This window comes from Leuresthes tenuis, unplaced genomic scaffold (assembly GCF_036924035.1).
Source record: "Leuresthes tenuis unplaced genomic scaffold, fLeuTen1.0.hap1 SCAF_11, whole genome shotgun sequence".
Lineage (NCBI taxonomy): Eukaryota > Metazoa > Chordata > Actinopteri > Atheriniformes > Atherinopsidae > Leuresthes > Leuresthes tenuis.
Window position 1 is genome coordinate 36,222,689 of NW_027325365.1, and position 21,307 is coordinate 36,243,995.

The following is a 21,307-nucleotide window of genomic DNA, read 5'->3' on the forward strand; positions in this document are numbered from 1 at the left end:
AAGACTACAACTCTGCATCCTGGTCTCAACCCTGGGTTGTCATGTTTTTGGATGACTAATAAATTCGTCCATATTTCTAGAAATGAGAGCCGCTCCTTCCAAAGTGGGATGGATGTCGTCTCTCCTCATTAGGCCAGGTTTTCTCCAGAAAGATTGCCAATTATCTATGTAGCCCACTTTGTTTGCTGGACACCATCTAGACAACCAGCGATTGAATGAGGACATGCGGCTAAACGTGTCATCACTGGTCAGATTTGGCAGGGGTCCAGAGAAAACTACGTAGTCCGACATTGTTTTGGCAAAATTACACACGATGCAACATTAATTTTAGTGACCTCCAATTGGCGTAACCGGGTGTCATTACCGCCGACGTGAATAACTATTTTACAGTATTTACACTTATCCTTAGCCAGCAGTTTTAAATAGGATTCTATGTCGCCCACTCTGGCCCCTGGAATACATTTGACTATGGTCACTGGTGTCGTTAATGCCACGTTTCTGAATATAGAGCTGCCAATTACCAGGGTTTTGTCCTCAGCGGGTGTGTCGCTGAGTGGGGAAAATCTATTTGAAACGTGGACAGGTTGATGGTGAACCACGGGCTTGACTTTAGGACTATAACTCCTCTTCCTGACAGTCACCCAGCCACTCTTAAGTCCCGGCTGCTCGGGATCTGCTTGGGGACGACTAATAGAGCTAGCTAGGTTAGTTGGCTCCGCACTGGCTAAAGGGGCCTGGCTCACTATCGTTTGGTTTTCAACAGTGCAGAGCCGAGCTTCCAATTCAGATAACCTTGCCTCCAAAACTACAAAAAGTCTACATTTGTTACATGTACCTACATGTACCACTAAAGGAGGCAGAGGAATAACTAAACATCTGACACACGGAGCAGGTGAAAGCAAGAGATAGAGGAAGAGAACTGGTAGCCATGCTAAGCTAGAGAACCAGACACACCGCTAAAAAGTGAAAAATAAAGACTAAAGATCTTTAAGAGGGAGCGTTAGAATATAACTAGTATGCGATAGAGTTAAATATGGAAGATGTCAAGATGCCATCTGAATACCTCCCAGGAAAGGTGTTTCAGATGTATCCCACCATGAGGGTTTTTCGTGGGTGAATGAAAAACCATATAAGTATGACATTTACTTCATTTATAATGAAATTGGATTACAACTTATGGTAAATTTGGATGGAACTTGTGTTTGGGTCAGTATTATAGAGTGGAACAATTCACCATCACTTTGGTGTTTTCTAAACCCCCCAGGTGCTTCTCTTAGACTTAGACTTAGACTTACTCTTGCGGCCTTCGTTGTGGGTCACTTTCATTAAAGTGACTTGGACCGGTTGCTCTCCTGCGCCGGAGGGGGCTTCTCGTGGCTTAGAAGACAAACGGGGTGGTGTGTAGGAATTTACTGCAAATAATGACAAAATTGTCCAACGGTGGAGTTGGTTTTGTTTGCTGACCAACTCTGATGAGGTGAACTTAAATTCACCAAAGATTGACAAAAAGGTTGAAAAGCTTCACGCTGGCTCTCTTGGTGATCAAAAATAGGTGAGGAAGCTGCAGCAGCTTAAAACGTGCTATAGAGAGGAGACAGGATGACGGACGAGCAAAAATGCAAAAGGTATCTTTCTACTACATTCTTCTCTTTCTGTCTTTGTTGGGACTTTCTTCTTCCATCTCATCTTCCTCTCCTGCCATTTCCAAAGACTCTGCAAGACTCATTCCATCACTCTTCAAACTCTCTGTTCTTCATGATTCAATCTTGATTCTTCCTTTCTATTCCCTACTCTCTTCTGACTTTTCCTCGCGGTTTCTGGAGTTTGATTTGCGGTGGCGGGGCATGACATAGGCTTACGCTTCACTTTCAGCCAATGGTATGCCTGAAACTGTTGTGACGTCTGCCTGGGCGTATTTTGTAAGATGATCTATTCTGAGTTACGAGCCTGCAGCGAGGGTGTAACACAGGAACTTGGTTTCTTCATTCCTCTGTCTCATAAACATTTGTTCAGAGGATTCTGAAAACACCATAACTTGTTAAGATATAAAGGTTAAAGATATAGCATAAACTTATGACATAAAGACATCAAAAACAATGTAACATGATGGTTATGAGTCTCGAAATTCAGATGGATATCTGTAAAGTTATGACTTATGAATAACGAACCAAACAATGTTATCTTCCTGCGTTAAACACAGAATACAATAAGAAACAGCAGGAAAACATTGGTTAACAGTTGCATTATTTCATATAAATGTCACATGTCATATGAAAGTTGTTGACTTAATTTTGGGTCTAACTATTCAGTACTACAGACCACTAGGGGGCAATGTGGCTCCATAGGCCGATTAATCATTTTCCAAAATAATGATTTCTTTGGTGTCCTTCCACATACAATCATGAAAAAGGTGTTAAAATGCAGCTTGGGATATCACTGAGAACATGAAAGAACTTGTACAAAGATATAAAGTACATTTAAGTTTCAAGATTCAGCTGAAAGTGAATCTGGGTGAGGTTATTTCAAAGGTTCCATTAGTCAAAACCCAATTTCCCGTCGGATCCCGCATGAGTCGGGCGCGGCTGCCGGTGGACCTCACAGTCTCCGCGCTGCCCGCGTTACGCGTGTGCCAAGGGGCTCCCGGCGGGGGTTGGTTCGCTCCAGCAGGGAATTGGGGAGCAGGGGGACGCTCCGGAGCGACGCGGGGACGCTCTCTCCGGGCACCGCCCCTCGCGGCGTCGGGGAATCCCGATTCTACCCAGAGACTCCGTGAGCCTCCCGTCAGGGAGCCACGACCAGCCTCCCAGGAGGCACCAATCGACTACGACCTCAGATCAGACGAGACGACCCGCTGAATCTAAGCATATTACTAAGCGGAGGAAAAGAAACTAACAAGGATTCCCTCAGTAGCGGCGAGTGAAGAGGGAAGAGCCCAGCGCCGAATCCCCGTCAGACTGGCGGGCGTGGGAAATGTGGCGTATGGAAGACCGCTTGCCCGGTGTCGCTCGGGGGCCTGAGTCCTTCTGATCGAGGCTCAGCCCGTGGACGGTGTGAGGCCGGTAACGGCCCCCGTCGCGCCGGAGTCCAGTCTTCTCGGAGTCGGGTTGTTTGGGAATGCAGCCCAAAGTGGGTGGTAAACTCCATCTAAGGCTAAATACCGGCACGAGACCGATAGTCGACAAGTACCTTAAGGGAAAGTTGAAAAGAACTTTGAAGAGAGAGTTCAAGAGGGCGTGAAACCGTTAAGAGGTAAACGGGTGGAGTCCGCGCAGTCTGCCCGGGGGATTCAACTCGGCGGGTTAGGGACGGCCGCTCGGTGCGGGAGGATCCCCTCGTGGGACCTCTCCCCGGTGCTGGCTGGCCCTCGCCGGGCGCATTTCCTCCGCGGCGGTGTGCCGCGACCGGCTCTAGGTCGGCCAGGAAGGGCTCGGGGGCGAAGGTGGCTCGCGGCTCCGGCCGTGAGCTTTACAGCGCCTCCTCGCCTGGACTTCGCCGCTTCCCGGGGCCGTGGATGAAGTGCTCGCTGTGCCCTCTCTCCTCCGGGAGGGACGGGGCCCCCTCGCTCCCGGCGCGACTGTCAACCGGAGTCAACTGGAGGTCACAAGACGGGAGAAGGGGAGATGGGCCGAGTAGGTCGAAGGCCCCTTCTCCAGTCCTACCAGATAATTGGAGTCTGAGGAAATTACTGCCCGCCCGATTTCGGAAACCTGGTTTTTAGAAAACAGAGGATGTGTTTTTCCGGCCTGACAGAGCCACCAGGGCCTGGAGCTGAGCTCCGGAGCCATCAACCCGGTTCCTGGAAGAGGGGGGCAGGATTGCAGGGCGGATTGCAGAGTGCTCATGTGGGGCCTGGGAGTGCTGGAGGATCCAGGAGGGGGCAAGATGCTGCTTAGCAGCCCGGGAGGGCAGCTTAAGGGCGGATTGCAGAGTGCTCATGTGGGGCCTGGGAGTGCTGGAGGATCCAGGAGGGGGCAAGATGCTGCTTAGCAGCCCGGGAGGGCAGCTTAAGAGCGGATTGCAGAGTTCTCATGTGTGGCCTGGAAGTGCTGGAGGTGGGGGAGGGAGCAAGATGCTGCTTAGCAGCCCGGGAGGGCAGCTTAAGGGCGGATTGCAGAGTGCTCACGTGTGGCCTGGAAGTCCTGGAGGTGGGGGAGGGAGATGCTGCTTAGCAGCCCGGGAAGGCAGCTTAAGGGCGGATTGCAGAGTGCTCATGTGGGGCCTGGAAGTCCTGGAGGTGGGGGAGAGAGATGCTGCTTAAGTTTGCATCAGAGTCAGAGCAAATGTCGCCTTTCATTTACTTTGACCCAGATAGGGTCAGAAGTGTCCTGTTCTGGTTTTCTCCAAAACTCTCCTGAGAGGGTCCGTTGTTTGTTCAGCTTAGTTAGCATTAAGTTATTAATGCATTCACCTAAATTTATGGCACAGGTCTGTGGAAAGAGGGGCTGAGAAACTCCCCCAAAATGCTTTCATGGGCAAAGGTTGGTGTAAATCTGAGGATGTCTGGTCCTTACACACGAACATCTCCACACCGGAATGTGGAGAGTCTTAAGTTTGAATTAAATTCCACACTTGAGTTCACTACATGATGAATAATGTCCAATTCTAATAGCGAAGTAGGCAGTTAGAATTCTTTTGCACCCTAAAAATTGGTAATCTATAAAAACTCAAATTTTTGTTGAATTACAACATATCAATATAGAATAATACATATATTGCTACAATGGATTTAATTTGCCAATGACTAGAATAGCAAGAAATTATTGTAGCAAAGAAAATGTCAGGTCTAAATTATTGGTGAATTTTGAGATTTAGGCAATACTTTTAGCACTAAGATGTTTTGCTTATGTTTTTTCAGACAATTTATGCTTTTTCCTATGAATTCCACGGGGGTCTGAGTAAAGGACAAGACTATCCAGTGTTTCTGATGTGGATTTTAGCAATCTGGAGACCTGATACAGAGCTAGAATTATATGGAATCGCAATACATGTAGAGAGTGGATTAAAGCTGTTGATGAACTGTTGATGAATGTAAAAAACAGGGAGAGTATAATCCACATAAAACAGGTTTATTTACAAAGAGTATGTGGCCAAAAAATGTACTTAAAAATCAAAAAGGGACATAACAGTTAACTTGGCCAAACTTCGAATAACCTAAACCAACAGATGCTAGATTAATGTCACATGCACTCACGCACACCCCCACAAACAGACAAAAACTATTTTCATAAAGCGCCATCTTCTTAAAATGGCTTCTTTTGGACTTATGTGTGTGTGTTTGAATGGGTGAAAGTGGCTTGTTGTTTAGCACTTTGAGTGACAAACTAGTATAGCAAAGCACAATATAAATATAGACTGTTTACCTTCTATCTGTGTTTGATGGTATCTATTATAATAAAGGCTGAAAAGCCCTAAATATCCTCGTAAACATTTCCAACTTATCTACCCTTAAGCATTTAGAGCATGGACTGCCTTTATATAATGCTTATCTAGTATTATAGATTGCTCAAAGCCCTATGGTGCAAATCACATTGTTCTATTCACACTTTCATTCATACAACACTAACCAGCCTATACGTGCTGTGTATTTCTCTATCATACACACTCTCACCCACTGATCTATGCTTAGGGTTCAGTACCAGCAGCTTTTTACCATCTAAAAAACGTTGCCAGAGTCAAAACAGTAGTGTCTAAACCAGACTTAGAAAGACTAGTCCATGCGTTTGTCTCCAGCAGGTTAGACTACCGTAACGGCTGCTCACTGGGCTCTCTAAACGAGCTGTAAGACAGCTGTAGTACATCCAGAATGCTGCTGCTCAGTCCTGACTGGAACCAGGAAATACGACCATATTAGTCCAGTGCTCAGGTCTCTGCGCAGGCTTCCTGTCGCTCAGAGAATAGCCTTTAAAACAGCTCTGCTTGTGTACAAGTCTCTTCATGGTCTAGCACCAAAGTACATCTCTGGCATGTTAGAGCAGCTGGTTGTCTGGTTTTTGTTTCTATTTTTGTTCTGTTTCCTCTTCTTTCCGCTTCTTCTTTCCTTGTCCCCCGGTCCGGTTCAGTTCTATTACATGTTATATATTGTAAACAGAAATAAATAAATGGGCATCAAGGGGAGCTTTACATTTATAAAACCTCCCTTGGCAGAGCAAATCTGTTTGGCATCAAAGGTATTCAGACTACAATTCTGCTGCCATAATGCTGAACAGGACAAGGGGGAGAAAAAAAAAAACAAAAACAAAAGAGCTAAAACTAATCTTGGGTCTAGGACTGATTAGTAACCCTGATCTGAAGATAGCTGCCACTCCTCCTCCTCTGCCTGTGGTTGGAGGAACGTGAACATTTAAATAGTCAGAGGGAGTTGATTCATTAATGCTAACATGATCCTCCTGCTGCAGCCAGGTTTCTGTAAGACAAAATATATCAATATGATGATCACAGATCAAATCATTCACTAACATAGACTTCGACAGGAGAAAATTCAGCAAACCACATTTAATATTTTGATGTTTTTGTTCACTTACAGTTTTTGTTTTAAATTTTTTTGCACAAGAGGATTTGATCCTTTTGTGTTTATTTATTGGGGGGGGGGGGGGGGGGGGCAGCATCAGATGGAAAGCCACAGAGAAGTGTGTAAGACTACAACTCTGCATCCTGGTCTCAACCCTGGGTTGTCATGTTTTTGGATGACTAATAAATTCGTCCATATTTCTAGAAATGAGAGCCGCTCCTTCCAAAGTGGGATGGATGTCGTCTCTCCTCATTAGGCCAGGTTTTCTCCAGAAAGATTGCCAATTATCTATGTAGCCCACTTTGTTTGCTGGACACCATCTAGACAACCAGCGATTGAATGAGGACATGCGGCTAAACGTGTCATCACTGGTCAGATTTGGCAGGGGTCCAGAGAAAACTACGTAGTCCGACATTGTTTTGGCAAAATTACACACGATGCAACATTAATTTTAGTGACCTCCAATTGGCGTAACCGGGTGTCATTACCGCCGACGTGAATAACTATTTTACAGTATTTACACTTATCCTTAGCCAGCAGTTTTAAATAGGATTCTATGTCGCCCACTCTGGCCCCTGGAATACATTTGACTATGGTCACTGGTGTCGTTAATGCCACGTTTCTGAATATAGAGCTGCCAATTACCAGGGTTTTGTCCTCAGCGGGTGTGTCGCTGAGTGTGGAAAATCTATTTGAAACGTGGACAGGTTGATGGTGAACCACGGGCTTGACTTTAGGACTATAACTCCTCTTCCTGACAGTCACCCAGCCACTCTTAAGTCCCGGCTGCTCGGGATCTGCTTGGGGACGACTAATAGAGCTAGCTAGGTTAGTTGGCTCCGCACTGGCTAAAGGGGCCTGGCTCACTATCGTTTGGTTTTCAACAGTGCAGAGCCGAGCTTCCAATTCAGATAACCTTGCCTCCAAAACTACAAAAAGTCTACATTTGTTACATGTACCTACATGTACCACTAAAGGAGGCAGAGGAATAACTAAACATCTGACACACGGAGCAGGTGAAAGCAAGAGATAGAGGAAGAGAACTGGTAGCCATGCTAAGCTAGAGAACCAGACACACCGCTAAAAAGTGAAAAATAAAGACTAAAGATCTTTAAGAGGGAGCGTTAGAATATAACTAGTATGCGATAGAGTTAAATATGGAAGATGTCAAGATGCCATCTGAATACCTCCCAGGAAAGGTGTTTCAGATGTATCCCACCATGAGGGTTTTTCGTGGGTGAATGAAAAACCATATAAGTATGACATTTACTTCATTTATAATGAAATTGGATTACAACTTATGGTAAATTTGGATGGAACTTGTGTTTGGGTCAGTATTATAGAGTGGAACAATTCACCATCACTTTGGTGTTTTCTAAACCCCCCAGGTGCTTCTCTTAGACTTAGACTTAGACTTACTCTTGCGGCCTTCGTTGTGGGTCACTTTCATTAAAGTGACTTGGACCGGTTGCTCTCCTGCGCCGGAGGGGGCTTCTCGTGGCTTAGAAGACAAACGGGGTGGTGTGTAGGAATTTACTGCAAATAATGACAAAATTGTCCAACGGTGGAGTTGGTTTTGTTTGCTGACCAACTCTGATGAGGTGAACTTAAATTCACCAAAGATTGACAAAAAGGTTGAAAAGCTTCACGCTGGCTCTCTTGGTGATCAAAAATAGGTGAGGAAGCTGCAGCAGCTTAAAACGTGCTATAGAGAGGAGACAGGATGACGGACGAGCAAAAATGCAAAAGGTATCTTTCTACTACATTCTTCTCTTTCTGTCTTTGTTGGGACTTTCTTCTTCCATCTCATCTTCCTCTCCTGCCATTTCCAAAGACTCTGCAAGACTCATTCCATCACTCTTCAAACTCTCTGTTCTTCATGATTCAATCTTGATTCTTCCTTTCTATTCCCTACTCTCTTCTGACTTTTCCTCGCGGTTTCTGGAGTTTGATTTGCGGTGGCGGGGCATGACATAGGCTTACGCTTCACTTTCAGCCAATGGTATGCCTGAAACTGTTGTGACGTCTGCCTGGGCGTATTTTGTAAGATGATCTATTCTGAGTTACGAGCCTGCAGCGAGGGTGTAACACAGGAACTTGGTTTCTTCATTCCTCTGTCTCATAAACATTTGTTCAGAGGATTCTGAAAACACCATAACTTGTTAAGATATAAAGGTTAAAGATATAGCATAAACTTATGACATAAAGACATCAAAAACAATGTAACATGATGGTTATGAGTCTCGAAATTCAGATGGATATCTGTAAAGTTATGACTTATGAATAACGAACCAAACAATGTTATCTTCCTGCGTTAAACACAGAATACAATAAGAAACAGCAGGAAAACATTGGTTAACAGTTGCATTATTTCATATAAATGTCACATGTCATATGAAAGTTGTTGACTTAATTTTGGGTCTAACTATTCAGTACTACAGACCACTAGGGGGCAATGTGGCTCCATAGGCCGATTAATCATTTTCCAAAATAATGATTTCTTTGGTGTCCTTCCACATACAATCATGAAAAAGGTGTTAAAATGCAGCTTGGGATATCACTGAGAACATGAAAGAACTTGTACAAAGATATAAAGTACATTTAAGTTTCAAGATTCAGCTGAAAGTGAATCTGGGTGAGGTTATTTCAAAGGTTCCATTAGTCAAAACCCAATTTCCCGTCGGATCCCGCATGAGTCGGGCGCGGCTGCCGGTGGACCTCACAGTCTCCGCGCTGCCCGCGTTACGCGTGTGCCAAGGGGCTCCCGGCGGGGGTTGGTTCGCTCCAGCAGGGAATTGGGGAGCAGGGGGACGCTCCGGAGCGACGCGGGGACGCTCTCTCCGGGCACCGCCCCTCGCGGCGTCGGGGAATCCCGATTCTACCCAGAGACTCCGTGAGCCTCCCGTCAGGGAGCCACGACCAGCCTCCCAGGAGGCACCAATCGACTACGACCTCAGATCAGACGAGACGACCCGCTGAATCTAAGCATATTACTAAGCGGAGGAAAAGAAACTAACAAGGATTCCCTCAGTAGCGGCGAGTGAAGAGGGAAGAGCCCAGCGCCGAATCCCCGTCAGACTGGCGGGCGTGGGAAATGTGGCGTATGGAAGACCGCTTGCCCGGTGTCGCTCGGGGGCCTGAGTCCTTCTGATCGAGGCTCAGCCCGTGGACGGTGTGAGGCCGGTAACGGCCCCCGTCGCGCCGGAGTCCAGTCTTCTCGGAGTCGGGTTGTTTGGGAATGCAGCCCAAAGTGGGTGGTAAACTCCATCTAAGGCTAAATACCGGCACGAGACCGATAGTCGACAAGTACCTTAAGGGAAAGTTGAAAAGAACTTTGAAGAGAGAGTTCAAGAGGGCGTGAAACCGTTAAGAGGTAAACGGGTGGAGTCCGCGCAGTCTGCCCGGGGGATTCAACTCGGCGGGTTAGGGACGGCCGCTCGGTGCGGGAGGATCCCCTCGTGGGACCTCTCCCCGGTGCTGGCTGGCCCTCGCCGGGCGCATTTCCTCCGCGGCGGTGTGCCGCGACCGGCTCTAGGTCGGCCAGGAAGGGCTCGGGGGCGAAGGTGGCTCGCGGCTCCGGCCGTGAGCTTTACAGCGCCTCCTCGCCTGGACTTCGCCGCTTCCCGGGGCCGTGGATGAAGTGCTCGCTGTGCCCTCTCTCCTCCGGGAGGGACGGGGCCCCCTCGCTCCCGGCGCGACTGTCAACCGGAGTCAACTGGAGGTCACAAGACGGGAGAAGGGGAGATGGGCCGAGTAGGTCGAAGGCCCCTTCTCCAGTCCTACCAGATAATTGGAGTCTGAGGAAATTACTGCCCGCCCGATTTCGGAAACCTGGTTTTTAGAAAACAGAGGATGTGTTTTTCCGGCCTGACAGAGCCACCAGGGCCTGGAGCTGAGCTCCGGAGCCATCAACCCGGTTCCTGGAAGAGGGGGGCAGGATTGCAGGGCGGATTGCAGAGTGCTCATGTGGGGCCTGGGAGTGCTGGAGGATCCAGGAGGGGGCAAGATGCTGCTTAGCAGCCCGGGAGGGCAGCTTAAGGGCGGATTGCAGAGTGCTCATGTGGGGCCTGGGAGTGCTGGAGGATCCAGGAGGGGGCAAGATGCTGCTTAGCAGCCCGGGAGGGCAGCTTAAGAGCGGATTGCAGAGTTCTCATGTGTGGCCTGGAAGTGCTGGAGGTGGGGGAGGGAGCAAGATGCTGCTTAGCAGCCCGGGAGGGCAGCTTAAGGGCGGATTGCAGAGTGCTCACGTGTGGCCTGGAAGTCCTGGAGGTGGGGGAGGGAGATGCTGCTTAGCAGCCCGGGAAGGCAGCTTAAGGGCGGATTGCAGAGTGCTCATGTGGGGCCTGGAAGTCCTGGAGGTGGGGGAGAGAGATGCTGCTTAAGTTTGCATCAGAGTCAGAGCAAATGTCGCCTTTCATTTACTTTGACCCAGATAGGGTCAGAAGTGTCCTGTTCTGGTTTTCTCCAAAACTCTCCTGAGAGGGTCCGTTGTTTGTTCAGCTTAGTTAGCATTAAGTTATTAATGCATTCACCTAAATTTATGGCACAGGTCTGTGGAAAGAGGGGCTGAGAAACTCCCCCAAAATGCTTTCATGGGCAAAGGTTGGTGTAAATCTGAGGATGTCTGGTCCTTACACACGAACATCTCCACACCGGAATGTGGAGAGTCTTAAGTTTGAATTAAATTCCACACTTGAGTTCACTACATGATGAATAATGTCCAATTCTAATAGCGAAGTAGGCAGTTAGAATTCTTTTGCACCCTAAAAATTGGTAATCTATAAAAACTCAAATTTTTGTTGAATTACAACATATCAATATAGAATAATACATATATTGCTACAATGGATTTAATTTGCCAATGACTAGAATAGCAAGAAATTATTGTAGCAAAGAAAATGTCAGGTCTAAATTATTGGTGAATTTTGAGATTTAGGCAATACTTTTAGCACTAAGATGTTTTGCTTATGTTTTTTCAGACAATTTATGCTTTTTCCTATGAATTCCACGGGGGTCTGAGTAAAGGACAAGACTATCCAGTGTTTCTGATGTGGATTTTAGCAATCTGGAGACCTGATACAGAGCTAGAATTATATGGAATCGCAATACATGTAGAGAGTGGATTAAAGCTGTTGATGAACTGTTGATGAATGTAAAAAACAGGGAGAGTATAATCCACATAAAACAGGTTTATTTACAAAGAGTATGTGGCCAAAAAATGTACTTAAAAATCAAAAAGGGACATAACAGTTAACTTGGCCAAACTTCGAATAACCTAAACCAACAGATGCTAGATTAATGTCACATGCACTCACGCACACCCCCACAAACAGACAAAAACTATTTTCATAAAGCGCCATCTTCTTAAAATGGCTTCTTTTGGACTTATGTGTGTGTGTTTGAATGGGTGAAAGTGGCTTGTTGTTTAGCACTTTGAGTGACAAACTAGTATAGCAAAGCACAATATAAATATAGACTGTTTACCTTCTATCTGTGTTTGATGGTATCTATTATAATAAAGGCTGAAAAGCCCTAAATATCCTCGTAAACATTTCCAACTTATCTACCCTTAAGCATTTAGAGCATGGACTGCCTTTATATAATGCTTATCTAGTATTATAGATTGCTCAAAGCCCTATGGTGCAAATCACATTGTTCTATTCACACTTTCATTCATACAACACTAACCAGCCTATACGTGCTGTGTATTTCTCTATCATACACACTCTCACCCACTGATCTATGCTTAGGGTTCAGTACCAGCAGCTTTTTACCATCTAAAAAACGTTGCCAGAGTCAAAACAGTAGTGTCTAAACCAGACTTAGAAAGACTAGTCCATGCGTTTGTCTCCAGCAGGTTAGACTACCGTAACGGCTGCTCACTGGGCTCTCTAAACGAGCTGTAAGACAGCTGTAGTACATCCAGAATGCTGCTGCTCAGTCCTGACTGGAACCAGGAAATACGACCATATTAGTCCAGTGCTCAGGTCTCTGCGCAGGCTTCCTGTCGCTCAGAGAATAGCCTTTAAAACAGCTCTGCTTGTGTACAAGTCTCTTCATGGTCTAGCACCAAAGTACATCTCTGGCATGTTAGAGCCACATGAACCAGCTGGGACTCTGAGAACCTCAGGGAGGGGTCTCCTGCTGGTGCCCAGAGTCAGGACTAAACAAGGTGACGCTGCGTTTCAGGTTTATGCTCCTAAAATCTGGAACAGTCTTCCAGAAGATGTGAGACAGGCCCCAACTCTGACAATGTTTAAATCCAGGCTGAAAACAGTTTAGCTGTGCTTATGACAACTGAAAGTATTTTACCTGCCCCTGCCCCTGCCTTTCTTTCAAAGGGACATTTCAACTTGGGGAAGCTGGGCTTGAACCACCAGCTTTTTTTTCTTTTTTTTTTAAGGCAATGCTCATCTCTAGTTCATAGTCCATCCATCTGCACCCATTATTTTTGAAAGCAATTTGTGTGCTTTGTCTGTTGGGTATTTGTAATTTGGAGCTAAAATGTGATATAGTGAAGCAATGGATTGCATGTATGAGAATGAGACGACCTGGTTGTTTGTGCTTGGAGAGGCCAGAACTGAGGCATGTCTCTCTGCTCTGTTGTGCAGCTGCTGCAAATGCTCCCAGAACTAAGTGTGTAACCTGAACATGACACGAGGCTTCCTTTCCACTACTGATGGGAATGATTGAAAGTTTTGTAGAAGTGGAATGATGTGATACTGGCAGGAGACAGGACAAGACAGGACATGGTCAGAGAGTCACTGGCTGAGTGGTCATCCCGATGTCTCCACGAAGTGAGTTGTGGCAGAGTGTCGGGATGCAGTACTGTACAAAGGCTGTTTGTTTGACCTACAATGTTTTATGTATGTGGTTAGTCTTTCATCAGCACACTCAGTATTCAATTTACATACTGTCTACTGATCCGGCACTGAATGTTAAGCTGTTTATGCTCTCTCAGCCACTTTATTCTGACACTAAGATGTGTGTGTGGAAGTGTGTGTGTACGGGTTTGTCTTAGACAGATTGCTTTGCCCCCTCCACCCCCACCTCTGTGGTTGTGCAGTATTGTGTTCTGGTAATAATGATGGGTTCTGTGCCTCCCAGTCTCCCTCCCAGCAGGACACACACATAAAAGGGACCTTCTCAGAGTAGCCATGTGTGCGTGTGATTTCAGTGTTGTTGTTTTGTGACTGAATGTGTGTATTTGTGTGTGCATATGTGCACATCTTTGTGTGATTCTAAGAACATCAATTTTGGTGGTGCATGCTGATTGTGCTTCATACTGTGCGCGCGTCCAACCTATCAAGGTTCACATTGGTGCTCTCACTCTGTCTCTGCCTCTATCTCTTTTACTCTCTCCTGTGCTCCTAACTCTCCCTTTTTCCATCTATCTGTCTGTTCCCCTATTTCTCCTCTCCATATGACATTTTAGCTGTCCTCAGACTACTTTTCTAAACTTCCCTTGTCCGTATCAACTATTGGATTTTAGAATAGGATGCTTCCCTTTTTTACTATTCCTATTCAAAGCAAATTTTCTTCAGAAAATAAACAACTGCTCTTGGAGAGAGGATTGTATTCTTCAATACAAAAACTATAAAAAAAAAAACAGAAATAAAAACTAGAAAATCATCAAGACGGTGCGACCTGTATTTCTGTAAGCGTGTGCCAGATGTGGGCCAAACAAGCATATAGTCAGAATGTTCTGACCTGCTTTCAGTCTGACTCTTGTGCATTTTGTTTGTGTTGCCAAAACAAAGCAGACAGAATGTTGTGATAGTTCAAGGTTACAATAATTCAGGGGGAAAGGAAGATTAAAGTCCACCTAAATCTCCAAAGCTTTACAACAGGCAAAGGCATATGTTCCATAGAGCTGCATTAGTTAGTATTCACATCAATAGAAACTACACCAGACTCAAGTCAAGCAGAAGAATCTTTTTCTCAACCACGTTGCCAGATTGTGTTATTTAGTTTTTTTTGCAGTGCTGCAAAATATATCTCAGTAAAGGTGACAGATGCTGATTACATTATCAGTAAAAATTGAGGGGCTCATTCAAACATGCTGTATGAGAGCAACTCTGAGCAAAAGACGGGCTTTACCCTGACTTTAAGAGGATGTATTTGAAGCTGATACTCAGAAAAAAATGAATTGGTTGGTCCAGACAAATAAGAATATGCACTTAAATACAATTCAGTTTTATTTATATAGTACTAAATCACAGCAAATGTCATTTCAAGGTACTTCAAAGATACAGTCCAATTCAAACCCAGTTCTAATCCAATTCCTTGTAATTCAATAATTATCCCATTTAATCAAATTAATCAAAATCCAGATTAGTCCAGTTCATATAATGCCAATTAAAAAACAAAAGTTACTTAGCTAAGGAAATAAACAGATTGCATCAAAACCAATCAAAAAATGTAGACCTTTGTTGCAGGCACACAGTCTTAGTATCTTGGTAATAATCATGCACAGTTTCAAATGTTCGGGCTGGGAGAATGTCTAAATATCAAATGTTTCTATCAATTAAAGTTTTTTTCAACCTACCAACTCTGTACTTAAAAAAATGATTAACCTTTTATGAGATGATGCAAATAGATGTTATTATGTGATTTCAGTGTCCACAGAAGCTCCACTGGAGAGAAAGAGTATTTGACAAAAACACAGATATTTGGAAATTTTGTCTTTTAAGACATTGACTGCAGCACCAGGATATAACATTATACATTCTAGACTAAAGGCCTGGCCATATCAGTGTTTACGCTGGTGTAATTTCACAGCTAATTCCATTTACTCCAATGCAATTGGCTGGCTTGCGGGAGGAAGTAAATTCCTAATGACAGTCCATCTTGTTGGTGCTGACCTTTGAGAGTGCTAAGAGGAGGATGCTGTCATTGCTCATTACCTGTGTGACACCAACCACTTATATTTAACTCCCTTCACCAAAATATGAACTATTCCACAGAAAAAAGATTAAAGAAAATAGCTACAGAAATGCATTAAGCTCAAGACACTAAACCCCACTTTTCTCCAGGTGTGGATATGATGGAGAAAAAGTGCAGCAAAAATGTGTGCGTAAATGGCTGAATGAGAAACACACTGCACATCATTGAACAAAGTCAAGGTTAAAAAGATGCTGTATAAGTGTGAACCATTTAGCAACAGGTGAACTGGCTTTGTAATTTTTGTTTTGAAAAGTGGTTTCTAACCTGAGCTTCTAGTGGGGCACCAAAGATCACAGGGCGTGTTTTAGCCAATCACTCCAAAAGGGTTGTGAAAATAAGATTTTATGGAATTGCTGAACTTAAAAGAATTCTTGAGTGGATGCATCTACAGCTTTGTACAAACAGCAGACTGATGTGTTTTTGAAACAGCATACCTTGTGAACACATTTACTAAACAATAAAACCGACAATCAGATACAGCATCCTGCATCAAAAACGTGCTGAGTAAATATGCCCTTAATGTGAGTACAGAGTTTTTTCAGGGAAGCTGCAACAATGTCCACAGCTGATGAAGCAGTTCAGTTGCACTGTGTGTGCTTCCTCAGACAGATTTGTGCACTGATACAAGCAGATGAACTTGCTTTGGGTAAGAATTAAATACCGTTTTACCTGTGAGTGTTTGACTTCTGTATTTTAAGCCTCAAAGACATGGAATACCTCACGTGTGATGATGTACTCGATCACCTTCAAGCTAATTCAGTGTAATTGAAATATCTCCACGAGAACAAACAAAAAGTTTTGGACAGTCACAGCACATGTCGTTGTACCCAAACTGATAAGCACTCAGTTCGAGGTTTTTGTCCCTTTCATCTCTATGGATTTGTCTCAGAAAACTCTAGCATTGTTAACACAAAAGGAAAAAAAACAAAGTTACATCCCACCTGACATATCATCCGTGGCCGGAGGTATGCAAGCTCAAGGCAGCTGTTAGTGTTTTCTGAAAGAAAAAGTATGATTTTGTGTTCTAAGACATGGCTTGTGTATGTATGTGCATTAGGCACAGTGTTTTCAAGAAAAACCAGGTTGAGAACCATGGATTTTAAAGATGTTGTCTTGAGGGCAGCACATGTTGCTGTAAAATCTCAGTGACAGACTAATACAGCCTCATATCATCACTCTGTGATGGACTGGCTTTTGGACTCATTGCTGAGAACAGTCTGAATGCTTCTTTTGGTCTTTGGTCCGGAGCACACGGGGTCCATTTCTTTCAACAAAGTTCTGATACGCAAAGCTGATTGAACTTCTGTACATGTATACTGATTACATAACTAGTTATTTGATCAGTTTTCAGTCAAACCAAGCTAAGTCTACCTTGACATGTTACTCGGCTGATGAATTATTGTGCTCTTTCCAAAATTCATGAGAAATAATATGCTGTGAATCACAACCTCTTCTTTCCCCCATTTTAGCTTAGATATTTCCTTCATTCCTTTTAATGTCTCTTTTGTCTTTTCTCAGGTGTGTTGCCAAACTCAGCACCAATGTTTCCCTTCCCTCCATCAGCTCATGACTGTGTTGAAGCTCATCGCATGTGTTCCACAGACCCCCAGTGCGAGGCACTGTATCGTGGTGTGGAGCTGTGTGCAGCCGATACAGCGGTCAATCCACTGGGAGAGCAAGCGGCATCTGAGTGCCTGGAAAGACAGGACACCCTGTTGGCCAAATACCCCTCTCTGTTGGTCTGTAAGTGCCAGCGTGGTTTCCGCAAGGAAGAGCGGTGTCTTCGTATATACTGGAGAGTTCGACTTCTCCCAGGTCAGTCGGGCTCTCTCTGTGGAAATTGATTGCGTGTGTGTGTGCGTGCATATGAACTTACATGACTCCAGACTAAATTTTTCCACAAGTGGTGCTGACGCTTACAACTGGGCTGCAGTGTGTCAGACATAAACAAAATGTTATGCCACGATTTGAAAAAAATGGACCCTCAAAGCAGGAAAAGTTGGGGCAGTATGAAAAATACTGAACAAAAACATTTTTTGCAAAAACAAAATTAACACAAATGCAAATGACAAAACTGTGATTCTTACTGTTTTGTTTTTTTTTTTGTTGTTTTTTACAGTCAATATGAACCTGAAATATTTTGTCTTATCTTTTTTTTTTGCCTAATTTGGTAATTTACATGCAAATCTACATTTCAGGCCTGGAACACATTCCAAAATAAGTTGGGACAGTAAAGATTTTGCCACTTAGTAACACTGCGAATCAATTAAATTCAATTCAGTTTTATTCATAAAGTGCCAAATCACACAACATTCCTTCTCAACTTTTTAAAAAAAACATTCTGGCATTTAGGATACCAAGTAAGGAAAAGTTACAGGTCTTATTTTGTCCCTTAGTACCTGTAAACACGTCCTAATGTGTGCAACAGTGCGGAGTTGCATTACTACATTTCAAAAGTCTCCACACACTGATTCTCTATCGTGGATAGGTCAGGACTGCTGTACCCTCTTTTTCTGTCATGTTGCCATGTTTTCTTCTTTTTTTTTTGGAATGTATGCTTTGAACAGTGCTTCCTAACCTCAAACTCCTAAGTGGGGCACCAAAGATGACATCTTGTGTTAGAAGCCTTTTCTCCACAGGGGCCGTAGTAATTAGATTATCACATGTACAAATTCATAACACATTTACTGGATTAAGACATTCTGCATTTTATAGCATTTCAAGAATTAAAAGAATTCTTTCATAATTTAATAATTAATACATATATTACACAATAACAATGATTATTATTGATGAATGAATTCTTAAGCAATGACTTAATCAATTATTCCAGTATGGCGCTGCACCAGTGGCAGCCTGCTGCAGTTGTTGTGGACCTCTCAAATTTCGTATTTTCTTAAAATTTTCTAATAAGCTTTTTTCTTTTCCTGTTGGTAATTCTGGCTCTTTTTCACATCTGTTTTGATGCATCACCATAGCAAAAAGAAAGTTGTTAGCATGTGGGAGCAGCTGATTGAGCTTTTTAAATTCCAAAGTAATGCCTGGAATAAGATCCCAAATCTAGATGAGTTTAAGAAGAAATCTCTAGGATGCACTGGAGGAACAAAACCGAGTAAAAGGAAACTGTTTCTTGCCTCGATTGTCATGGAAAATGTGAGATCACTGGCAGAAATAATGGACGAGCTTGGGGCGCTGACAAAGACGTGGCAGAAATATCAGTAGTAATAATAATAATATCAATATTATTTTCACTGATACATGGCTGTAGGAATAACTCTAACATCTCTCTACCAAGCCATCAGAGTATATGGGCAGGCAGAGACAGAGTAGTAACAGTAAAGGAGGAGAGATTACAGTGCTTGTTAACAACAGATGGTGTAATCCTGTCAGTGAGAAGGAGCATATCTGCACCCCAATTGTTAAACTGTAGGTTGGGAATTCCTGTTCAAGTTTTCTCTGGGACACTGGGACGCAGCTTCATCTCGCTCTGCGTTCACCAACTTTCTCGAATGCCTGAGTTTTGTTGTTGTTGGTGAAGACGTCAACAGGAAGTGGCTCTATTAGCAATAGTTTAAATGGGTACAGCGCTACCAATCCGATATGACATGCTTTGTGCCAGTGATTCGATTCATTCACCGCCATATATCCAAGGATAATTACCCTCAGATAAGGAGCAGAACCCAACTATAGCTGTAATCCAGCTAATCTCATCATGGAGACCCACTGACTGTGTGACATCATCAGCTACATTGTTGTCAAGTTATAAAATCAACACCCCAATACATTCGTGGCCATCTATGAGGATTTCCAACACACCACTCTCTGCTTCGCTTCAACTTTCTAAATGTTAGTAAGATTGTTTTTATTTGGCTTTATATTATTTTGTTCTCTATCTATAACAGTACTGAAGCAATATAATTTCCCTTTGGGCATTAATCAAGTGAACTGAAGAGAACTGAATTGAACTGAACTGAGTTAAATTGAGTTGAGGTTGACTTGATTGAACTGACTTGAAATTAATTGAATACCACGTCCCTGGAGCCAGTTCTCATTGCCAGGGATTGGCACACCCAGGTCCCCACCTTTGCCAGCCACCCAGCTCACATTGCACCCGACCTCAGATACAAGCAGCTGAAATGGATTTCCTTTGGAGGGTAACTGGGCTCAGCCCTAGAGATGGGGTGAGGAGCTCGGCCATCTCCCGATGGCCATCTACTCAGAGTAGAGCTGCTGGTCCTCCGCATCAAAAGGAGTCAGCACAGGTAGTTCGGGCATCTGGTTAGAATGCCTCCTGGTCACGTCCCTTTGTAGGTTTTCCGGGAACCTCTCACTGGGAGGAGGCCCCGGGGCAGACCCAGGACTCATTGGAAGGATTATATGTCCCTTCTGGCCTGGAAACACCTCAGGATCCCCCAGGAGGAGCTGGAGAGTGTTTCTGGGGAGAGGGATGTCTGTGTTTTTCTCCAGGACCCGACCTTGGATAAGCGAATGGAAAATTAATGGATGGATGAATGAATTGAATTGAATTGAATGCAGCTACAGCTGCGTGGAAAAACTGACTGATGTAATTTAGATTAAACCAGCATACCTCACAGACATTTTTTACCTCAAAATAAGTCCAGCAATCAGGTGCAGGTCATCCCCCGACATCCCTGACATGAGCAAATTGGAATACAAAAAAAATGGAAAAATTTAATCAGGGGAGCAACATCAGTATCCACTGCTCAAGTTACAGTCCAATTGTACTGTGTTCTTCTTTAGTCACTGATTTAGACCCTTATTTTATTGAAATGAATGAAATAATGTTATTAACCCCAAAGAGGATCATTTATATGAAAATGTCAATTTTTTCTTAAACTTGTTTTAGGAACATTGTAAACTTAAAGTAAACTACAGTGTGTTGATTCCCTAAAAAGTAAGTTTTTATAACATGCACATACCAAGTCCAAAAAGGCCCAAAATGCACAAGTATAATCAGCGACCACAGCAACACAAGGATGAGGCAGGGTATTTTTTAATGCTGTAAAGTAGTGCTCCCAAAATGTTGTGTCAGTTGTAGTCTGTTTTGGAACCCATGTTGCATCGCTTTTTGAATCTCTCTCCTAAACCCAACTGAAAGTCAGTCACCAAACTTTTCCGTCATAGAATCAGATCTTGAGACTGTTGTTCTCCTAGTATGCTGACCAGAGCCACCTTACACTTGGTCACTAGATGCATAAGACCTTGATGATGCCTCATATTATACATATTGTGTTTTTTCTCTGTTTTTTGCAAAATGATTTGGTAACTGGGCTGCACAGTGGTGTGGTGATTAGCACTGTTGCCTCACGGTAAGAGGGGTTCCTGGTTTGAAATTCCAACTGGGGCCCTTCTGTGTATGTGTGGGTTTTCTCTGGATACTCCAGCTTCCTCCCATAGATTATTCTAAATTGACTCTATGACTGAGTGTGAGCGTGCATGGTTGTTTGTCTCTGTATGGCCTTGTGATGGACTGCCAACCTGTCCAGGGTGTACCCCGCCTCTTGGCCAGTGGCAGCTGGGATAGGCCGTATTTACTTACAGTCATGGCTCCAATTAATGATAATAGAAAGTCCACCAAATTAGACAATCACCAACCAATTTACTTGAAATTTACAGAACATGCTGTACAAATGAACAACATGAAACATCTTAGGTGGGCAATATCCAAGGCAAACACAAAATGCCATTTGTTTACTTTTAACTCTGATGTGCGACAAGGGCCGGCAAAACTAATATGTCTAATATTTGCAATAAATCTCCTTGACTGAAGTCCTGCCTAAGGGTCTGATATTATTGTTTGCTGCTTTAATCAAATATTTTCACTTTATTACG

At 43.9% G+C, this 21,307-nt stretch overlaps 1 protein-coding gene across 1 annotated transcript in view; it reads left to right on the plus strand.

Annotated features, from left to right (window-relative positions):
* Positions 1–21,307, plus strand: part of gfra3 (GDNF family receptor alpha 3) — a 109,996-nt gene that overhangs the window by 39,965 nt on the left and 48,724 nt on the right. The window contains exon 2 of the mRNA XM_072396314.1: positions 16,973–17,269. Within this exon, the coding sequence (XP_072252415.1) occupies positions 16,973–17,269 (297 nt within the window). The remainder of the gene's footprint in view (positions 1–16,972; positions 17,270–21,307) is intronic.